Below are 10,360 nucleotides of genomic sequence, written 5' to 3'. Positions count from 1 at the left end.
TTTCTGACAAATGTGTAGTAAATGACAATTTATCTGAGATCTTAAGTGTACACAATGAAACATAGTTATCAATGTTCACAACTGTGTCTCAATGTATGAATAATTGTTCATGAGTGTTTAAACGTTATGAGTGGAGTGACTGAGTGTGTTGGTTTAACGCCACTTTGTACATTATTTCAGTGCGTGAGTGAGTTTGGTTTTACTTCGCTTTTAGCAATATTCCAACATTATCACTGCAGGAGACATCATAAATGGGCTTCACACATTGTACCCATGTGGGGAATCGAAACAAGGCCTCTAGAGAGACGAGCGAATGTACTAGGACACCTAGCCGCCCCTTCAGTTACATCAAGACCCGTATGTCAGTTTAATATGGGATGAAATAGTGAAGTGACACAGGTACATGTTTCATACCACGTTGGAAAGGGATATTTCTATTTACGGTGTTATACTTCACTGTATGCCTGTCTGTGAGTATTTGAAATACCCAGTAATTTTCACCGTTACAATATTAAGTATAGGTTACACCAGTTTCGAAATTGCTATATGTACGCATTTGTTTTTAACAAATATTTTTTTCTATTATCGGACATTTGTTGATTTGAATACTTATCAACAGACCACTGTCGTCCTTTGAGATATAAACAACCCAAACAACACTGACAAGCACAGCCTCACTTCCTGTTACGAGTACATATTAAGTTACCAGAGGCGCCTCTTTCCGCCCCGCCGTCTACCATCCGCGTCATCCTATTTTGTCTTCCTCTGGACCAGATGCTATGTCAGAAGATGCTCTGGTTACACAAATGTCACAATTAATATGACTTGTGGAGCATTATTAGACCATAGTTACCTCCCTTCAATTCACTCACAACACACACACACACACACACACACACACACACACACACACACACACACACACACACATCTATATAAGAGCCGATCGTTTCTTTTCCCAGAAGACTGAGGACATTTGGATAAATATGTTCAGAACTGTCTTAAATGGGTTATGTTAGGTTCTCGGCTTCTGATTCGTCGGAATCAGCAGATAATTTAGGCGAAATGAATGATTAAATATGCAAAACAATTCATATTGGAAAATGATATTATTTAAGCAACTCAGTTGCCAAAATGCACTATCAAAAACAAACCAACAAAAAACAAAAACAAAAAAACCAACAAATGTCGTAGTGAATAAAATCACTGACAGTAAGTTGATACTGAACAATACTGATATTAAACTGGAATAGTCAGGAAGAGTTATGATTACGTGGCCTGCCAATATCACTGAGAGTGTAAGAATCACACCACATAGTCAAAAATCACCCACTTTGTTTCATACTTTATAGATGAGACAATAACAATTTAATAGGATATCTGTCTTAACATATGTCCTTACAAACATATACTATTTCTTGACAAGAGTGAATGAGTGAGTGAGTGAGTGAGTTTAGTTTTACGCCACACTCAGCAATATTCCAGCTATATGACGGTGATCTGTAAATAATCGAGTCTGGATCAGACAATCCAGTGATCAACAAAATGAGCACCGATCTATGGAATTGTGATACGACAAGATGTGTCAAACAAGACAGCGACCGACCCTGACTACCCGATCCAGTTAGTTGCCTCTAACGACAAGCATGGGTTACTGAAGATCAGTTCTAACGCGGATCTACACGGGTTTCTAGACAAGAACAAATAGTACCTTCATATGAAAACGCTTTTTGTAAGAATATACAACACATTACTGTCGTCACACAGGTAGAGAAGTAGGTTCTTGAAATGCATCTAGAACTAAGGAAAATTGTATCCTGTCTTCTTCTACAGAAGAGCTTGACATAGTTTTTAGTCATATAAGTGTGGATCGCAACAATATAAATGCCTATGCTTGTCAATATACAAAATACTGATTAACCTGAAGTCAACCTGAAGAAAGTTTGAAGTGCAGATTTCGCAGCTGCGAAAACGACTTTCTTCATGGTTTTCACATTGGCTCCAGAGTCACATCGACGCTGATTTTCAACGAAAGTGATGAAAGTTCCGAATGTCTCTGTCACTGTTGGCATGACAACAGCAGCTATCACATGAACATAGCGAAGTGTTTCGACCGGGTATATCTTCACTATGTGAACACCTCGTCCTCCCAACAAACACCGACGTGATCCTTCTGGGACGTAATATCATCAGTAAATTGAGAAATACATACAACCGGCTGCTGTATCATCTGTACATGGGCTGGAGGCCACACATGCTGAATAACACAATTGAACTGAACAAACACCATTGTGATCCTTCTGGGACGTAATATCATCAGTAAATTGAGAAATACATACAACCGGCTGCTGTATCATCTGTACATGGGCTGGAGGCCACACATGCTGAATAACACAATTGAACTGAACAAACACCATTGTGATCCTTCTGGGACGTAATATCATCAGTAAATTGAGAAATACATACAACCGGCTGCTGTATCATCTGTATATGGGCTGGAGGCCACACATGCTGAATAACACAATTGAACTGAACAAACACCATTGTGATCCTTCTGGGACGTAATATCATCAGTAAATTGAGAAATACATACAACCGGCTGCTGTATCATCTGTACATGGGCTGGAGGCCACACATGCTGAATAACACAATTGAACTGAACAAACACCAATGTGATCCTTCTGGGACGTTGTACATAGTACTAAATTGGAAAATGGCGCTTGAAGAAAATGTACTCATCTATACTACGTAGATTACCGCACTTGCGATATATCGATTTTAGAAGAGAACTTTTGAACAGTTTCACAAAACGGTTGTGTCAACTCATAGCAACATGTTTGTCGACAAATCACTACTGTATCATGGCCTCTTCAGTATGAAATAAAGAAAATTAGTCAGATAGTCAGACACCGTTAAGTTCAACCCTGCATGTTCTCCAACGTTCTCCGATGTGTCACCCATTTTGTTCTGGGGACGTAGGGGTCATCAGTTTTGTACACACATACTCGTGGTCAGCCGTTTTGTAGATTCAAATATTTTAAAATATTGGGGAGGGCATTCACATTGTACATGCTTCTTGATAAAAATTACCCCCTCGTCCGTAAGTCCAGAATGGACACACCCAAAAGCATTGTGTGTTAAGCATAATATTATAAATACCGTCGATGAAGAGCAATACTATCGACTTTCCCTGAATAATGAAACTATATTTTCTGAATCATATTAGGTTATTTGCACAACGCGGCCATACAGCTTGCCTATTACTGATAGCAACGTGGAAGTTTAAACAACCAAAACTAAACGAGTAAAATAGAGATTGCTTATTAACACGATACCTGGATATGATAAAGCGTCGTTTGCCTTCTTCTATTTTCCTCTTCCTTATAGCGTTTGCAATGGACTTTATGGGGCTATTGATTACTTGCTGACTGCAATATTAGACAGTTTCGTTCCGTATGTAAAGTCGCACTCTACATTAATCCCGCTTATCTGGATCCGGCAACAATAAGGTATGACATACTTTAATATTTTGACCACGGACTCTGGTGATCTCATTGTTGGAGTACAACTTTATTTCTTACAACTTTATTTCTTACTCGAGATATATTTCTTTATGTTCAGATGTAAAAGCTTAAGTGATCCGGCTTTGAAAGAAAACGTGTCTTTTTATAATTACAAAAAATTGTAATATATTTAAAAAAACAGTAGTAGTCACTACTGCCTTGGAAGGTATGGATTTAGGTTACAGACAAAATATTGCATGGGCATATATAACCGTCGATGTTTGATTGTAAAATTTACAAATGAAAAGAAAAATGAAAAAGAAAACCCAAACTTTGTTTTAATTCATAATGTAGAATATTTTAACAAACATTCATTGGATTTTTGCGTCAGCTGTTTTCACCAAAACGTTTAAATGTTTATGCTATATAATGTATTTATACGGCACGGCTATATAATAATTATTGTTACACCTCTGCAAATAGTTGACTTGCCAGTGCAGTTCAGTAGTACATAGGATGACCACCGATCTAAGCCGTCAAGCGGACATTCGGTCGCGGATCCATTCTGCCAAGAAACGTTACAGAATAGTTAAGGAATTAAAATCTAGTAAAACCAGACTTTCACGGTAAATGCGTCTTATTGTCCGTTTATTCAAACATTTCTGATGCTATACATTTTACCTGAAATTCCAAAACATGCACAATGTAGCGTCAGCTTTAGGTTGTTAGATCGGAATGACGAGTTTGTACTTCATCCAAAGTCCATATAATGTTGTGTTTCTAGAAAGAGTCTGCTTTGGCAAGATGACTACGATGATGAATTTCTGTCGTGCCCAATTATCGAGAAATTGGCAGGAAGTTGATACACTGCCATTGTCAGCTGACAAAGTGGATACACAAATATCAAAGTAATATTTCATGACACGGCTATTAAACTGGACATAGATATGAAATATGTTTATAATCACGATGTAATCAATAATAGCGACTGGTTTCACTTTCAAACAGGAAATGGGTTCATTGGTCTACTGACGTGATCACAAAGTAACTGTTTAATAAAAGTGTGAAAAGGTTTGTAGGAAAAGTTAAAACGTTTGAAGATGTTACATTCAGCCATGATAGCAACGTAACTTTTACGGTCTGGGTAATGACATGTATCATATTTGAAAAAAATATTTTATCTTTGGCGATGAGAAAGCATCATATCTTTATATGATTAGGCACGTTAGGTAAACATCTTGAGCACACGAGCCGCTCAAGCAACTGGGACACAGACACCGAGTTGAAACACTGATCAGGAAGTCTCTCAAGATATGTAGCGAATAAAGTCGTAACTGGCCGGAAATATTTCATTTGTAACACTATCAATAAAATATCCCCGTGATGTATAATATTTTAGTCGAAATGGGTTTCATAATCAAGGAACTAGAATTAGAGAAAAGTACGTTTAGTAATTATAATAGGGGCGAAAATAAGACAGACATAAAGTTCTTTGGGCAGTATTGCTCAAATCTACACCAAACCGTTTCTCTCATGGTAAAGGAGAAGACGATTTGAAATTTATTTGGGGATGATTACATTGATATACAATTGTTGGCACAAATGCTTGCGATCTAAATATTTAAAGACGCATCTTTCGATTGCAGATAGTTCCACTATGAATACGGTTTTTCTCATGGTTTTCACACTGGCCTTTGAAGTCCTGACACTGACTTTCAACGAAGGTGATGGGATTGAAAGTTGTGAACGCCTCTGTCACTGTTGGCATGACAACAGTAGCTATGGTGATGACATGAACATAGCGAACTGTTCCGACCGAGGTATATCTTCACTCACTGAACAACTAGTCCTCCCAACAAACACCAACGTCATCCTTCTGGGACGTAATAACATAATTAAATTGGGAAATGACGACTTCAGAAAATATCCTAATCTGACCTATTTAGACTTGAACTCTAACTCTATATCGATTATTGAAAAGAGAGCGTTTGAACGACTGTACCAATTGGTTTTCCTTAGCTTAGAAACAAATCATATTACTCTACGCCTTTTAAGGAATAACCCAAAATTATTTCAAGACCTTGTCAACTTGAAGGTTTTGAAATTGAACGATAATTTCTTTAAAGTTGGAAGTGACGACGGAAGTTATGTTGAAATGAAAGCCATTAACTCCTACCCTGATGTATTTCACTGGCTCCTTTCACTGGATACCCTATTCATTGATGGAATAACAAACGGAACTTTTGCTCCAGGATTCTCCAAGCTTACCAACTTGACCAAACTTATAATGTCCGGTGATAATGGACAATGTTCCATAAGGAACCTTCATAATGCATCCTTTGAACACGTCCCATACTTAAAATATATGGATATATCAAACTGTTTTATAACCGACATTGAGGCTAATACGTTTTCACATACACCAAACCTTCAGACCCTGAACATTTCCTCTAACACCCTTCTTGGATTCGCGAAATTAGGCAAGGCCTTTTACGGTCTGCAGTCATCTAACATTAGAGTTCTGGTGGCTAACAGAATCGTCCGAATGTTTCCGAAATGTGTCGTGATCAGACTGGAAGACGTGCAATATCTGGCCAGGACTTCCCTCACTCACCTGTATATTGATGACAACACTATCGTGAACATAAATCGAGGTGTGCTTCGTCTCTTGCCAAAATCTCTACGATTCGTTTCTGTGCAACGGCATAGGTTTGATTATGGGGCGTACGTCCATGAACTGAAATATCTTACAGGGTTAAAATACTTGCGTCTCAGTGGAGTGAACAACCCTATAGACGAGCCAGTCAAAACTATGCTTGATATGCATTTGTTTTCTGACGTCGTAGGTGGAGCCGTTAATGCCTCTAATGAAAACATTATCCATTCAGTGCCTTGGGGTTATGAAATTCAACCGTATATATATCCGTATACCACAAAACCTGTTCTACTGTTAACAAATTTGACACTTCCCCCAAATCTGGAAATGGTCCATTCGAACTTTACTCAACTGACTAGCAAACTGGCATCCGTAAGGATTCAAGCTGAGAGTTTACAACACGTGGATCTGTCCAGCAACCTTCTTCAGTTTCGTGAAGGAACTTTGCTAGGATATGACAATGTAAAGTTTTTAGATTTATCCAACAACCTTGCTAGGTGGCTGTCTCCAGACCTGTTTCAAAAGTGTGCATCCTTAGAAGTACTCAATATGTCACATAACTTTTTTAGATGGGACATATACAAAGATGCAGATGGACAGATTTTCAGAAATTTGTTCCGCTTGAAACAGCTGCACATTGTATCAAACGATCTAATGATTGTTCGAGGAATGATATTTCGGGATCTGACATCCCTTGAAATTCTTAATTTATCCAGAAATGATATTTTCGACTTTTCCCCTCAACTGGAAAATCAAAAGAATTTGGAACAAATAGATTTATCAAATAATTATATTATGTGGCTTGTGCGGGATGTTCGAGAACAAATACGTACGCTGAAATCTGTTTCCCCGAATCTGACTCTGAATCTGAGTGGGAACCCATTATGGTGTTCGTGTAAGAATTTAGAGACTTTGAACTGGCTGCTTGATTCAGGGGTGACCCCTGATAACATGTATGGATATTATTGTTTACGGTTCCATAAAGTAAGAGTCATTAGAAACAAAGACGACTTTGAAGGTCTGATCCGCGATCTGGAGAACAAATGCTTTTCTGCTGTAAGCTTAGTTTGGGGCACATCCGTATTAATCGTGTTCTTCTTCATGGTTGTGATTTTGGGGCTGCTTCAAAGGTACAGGTGGAAGCTGCGGTATCTGTACCACTCTGCCAGAATCTGGTATAAACGTAACCAACATACTAGGGATGACGCGTGTTTCATGCACGACGCATTTGTCTCCTACGCCGACGAAGACCGAGGGTTTGTCGTCAACGACATGCACTACAACATGGAAGAAAATGAGAGAATAAACCTCAACATCCATCACCGGGACTTCATGCCAGGTGAACCAATAGCTGCAAACATCATTTGCGCCATCAAGAAGAGCAGGAAGACTCTGGTAGTTCTGTCCCAGAACTTTCTGGACAGTTATTGGTGCATGTACGAACTGCGCATGGCCCAGATGGAGAGCATCAGTAGTGGGAGGGACATCGTGATCCTGATCATGTACGAAAAACTACCAACCAAGGACATCCCGCCAGAAATACTAAAACTGCTGCATACAGATTCTTACATAGCTTACCCCACTGAGGAGGAAGACAGGGAGGAGTTCTGGAGATGCTTGAGTCAGTCCGTCAGACCACAGTGAACAGAACATTCTATATTTCAAATATAGGCAGGACACAGTGTGCGAAATACTTTCCAAATTTTGCAAGGCAATCGGGCTGGCTATGCCTGATAGTTACCAGCCCACAGAATAATTCACTAGGTCGAAATTTAAATGCTGACACGGATTTCATACTTAAGCTACTTATATGGTGAGCAATATTATCAAGCTGAACAGCAAATGAAAATCAATTTAAAAAAAATGAAATCTCATAAAAGTAAGCGTTCATGTTTTAGTCTTTACTTTAAAACTTTTCAAAAGTTTATGTTTTCTATTTGCCAGAGCGGCGTTCCTTTTGCTGTTCAGCATATTTATGTCTCTGAGAAAATTCATTAGCTAGTCGGGCAAGTGACTGCAGAAATTTACTGGCCTGGGTGGATTTTTACTGAAAAAGGGCTATCGGGACAGAGAACACGTGATGTTTGTGTTGCTAAGACATTGCTTTTCTATTATTCTCCCGTAACTGGACGGAATGCATTAAAATTCCGGGCTTATTCTCAACCACGTTGTAACAAATATATACTGTTTGTTTTGTTGTAAAACTGATATTTCATTAACGTTTTGCTGTTAAGTAAAACAGATGTAAAATTCCTGTAATAATGTTGTCGAAATGAATTTGCTCATTACGAATGTATTATATTCTCGGGAGGAAAGACATGGTTCGTCGAGAATGTTTTAGAACAGTATGACACGAAGGACTTACTGAAATGTATTTTCCTTCACTTTTCATTTCCGGCGTTGGTCATTGCAAATTGGAAAGGCTACTTAATGCAGGTCAACTAACGTTGTGCAGGTTTGGTGAAAATCCCCATTTCTTATCCAATCCTATGATTCATTCACGCGAACATTTTGATCACAACTGCTACATCTTCACTCTTTACTATTTCTACAATCACAAAAAGCCACCACTGAAACACCCCTTTCATCGTCTTTAATTTCCTTCCTGTAATTTTTAGAGTTTCTTGTATGCTATAATTATTTCCTATTCCAATTTGCCCTTTATGACTAGCAAGTATAGCACTGGTGGCTTTTAACATAAACGCTAACACATTAACTCTTTTTTGTGATTGTTTTATTTGTTTCATGAGTATTTTGTGTTGAACTGGTAAGAAAATCGAAATAAGTGTAGAGTTTGAGGCACCTATTTGTATACTGTATGTTTTAAAGATTTCAATAAAGTCGTTTAAAACAGTTTCAGTCACTCATATTGGAAATGTACCTGGCCCTTGCTAATTGCTTCCGATCAGTGAATGATGAGTAAGTAACATGCAGTTAACACAGACTTGAACAGTTGTATCGAACTAGTGTGTGTCGAATCCACAGTAGCTTTCAATCACGTCCTTTAAAATAAAAACCGCTGTCAATTAAAACTATCAATCTGTAGAAAGTACCTGGTATTGACGTCTCGAGTGACTGGGTGAGTGAGTGACGTTTTTGGATTCAACGCAAACCTGAAACCTTGTCGCGAAGTCACATTCCAGTGAACTCGTTCTTTCATCCGGATATGTCGAAAGTATATGTGGAATTCAAGGTTGTTTGAATCTCACTAAATAGTCCCGGGAAACGTATACTCATAAGTCGAACTGACCACAAGGTTGTGCGAGTTCGAATATGTATTCGTGAACCCGAGTTAAACATCAAAGATCAAGCCAAACTAGGTCGGACTCCGGATAAGTCGAACTGTGTCGGAGTACGTAGACGAATAAAGACCCCTCACTACAGGCACTGAGATCATCAATTAACGTAGATAATCATGAAATATACATTATATGATTAACCGACAGAAATATGTTACTCTTTGAAAAGCGCCTGTAATACAGGAAACGGTATATATAAACCCTAAATATTGCAAGTAAGCCTTCAATGGATTTTGCTTGTGCACGATTGAATTTCACACTTCAGCGAAAGGTTATGAAAGGACATGAAAGTACGCTTAGCCATTTGTATTTGTGACTTTCATTGTATATTATATATGACTTCCGCTATTAGTAACACGGAAATATTTAACATTTGCTTGTCGGGTTTTGAATGTATCGTATTCATAGTCTCAAGGCGCGACTGACGGGATCTGGTGGTCAGTCTCGAGGACTTGGTTGACACATGTCATCGTGTAGGAGTTCCGTGGATCGATGCACATGCTGTTGATTGCTGGATTGTCTGGTCCAAACTCGATTATTTTCAGATCTCCGACATAAAGCAAGGGATATTGCTGAGTGCGGAGTAAAACTTAACTGACTTAACTGACATCTCTCATTACATCGGGAGCTAGGGTAGTGGTGCACACTTCCTTTACAAACGAGTTTCAATCATCACCCCTGCACACATTCGCCCTACCCTTTTGGATTCGCAAATAAACAACATAGCGCAAACATTATGACAGTGAGTACGTGTCCACAATATAGGCAGGTAAAATGAGAGCCCTCTAGCTGTTCTTGTCGGCTTCGGGTGCGTCGTTGATGTCAACAGAGTCAACTGAGAATGACTTCAGTACTTCCTGTGAATCTTATCCGGTTTTATCTTCAGTAGCCTACGTCTTGCA

The 10,360-nt window shown here is 38.7% G+C and overlaps 1 protein-coding gene and 1 long non-coding RNA gene across 2 annotated transcripts in view; both read left to right on the top strand.

Annotated features, from left to right (window-relative positions):
- Nucleotides 1-10,360, top strand: part of LOC137283747 (uncharacterized) — a 702,566-nt gene that overhangs the window by 146,064 nt on the left and 546,142 nt on the right. The gene's annotated exons all lie outside the window — the stretch shown is intronic.
- On the top strand, nt 5,158-7,803 carry LOC137284381 (toll-like receptor 4). Its single transcript, XM_067816165.1, has one exon. The coding sequence runs from the start codon at nt 5,161-5,163 to the stop codon at nt 7,801-7,803; it is 2,643 nt and encodes an 880-aa protein (XP_067672266.1). The 5' UTR covers nt 5,158-5,160.

Source organism: Haliotis asinina, chromosome 5 (genome assembly GCF_037392515.1).
Source record: "Haliotis asinina isolate JCU_RB_2024 chromosome 5, JCU_Hal_asi_v2, whole genome shotgun sequence".
Taxonomy (NCBI): Eukaryota; Metazoa; Mollusca; class Gastropoda; order Lepetellida; family Haliotidae; genus Haliotis; species Haliotis asinina.
This window is presented reverse-complemented; position numbering and strand designations above follow the sequence as displayed.

Excerpts from the sequence above, each read along its gene's own strand:
- LOC137284381 (XM_067816165.1), top strand. The coding sequence starts at position 5,161 with ATGAATACGGTTTTTCTCATGGTTTTCACACTGGCCTTTGAAGTCCTG.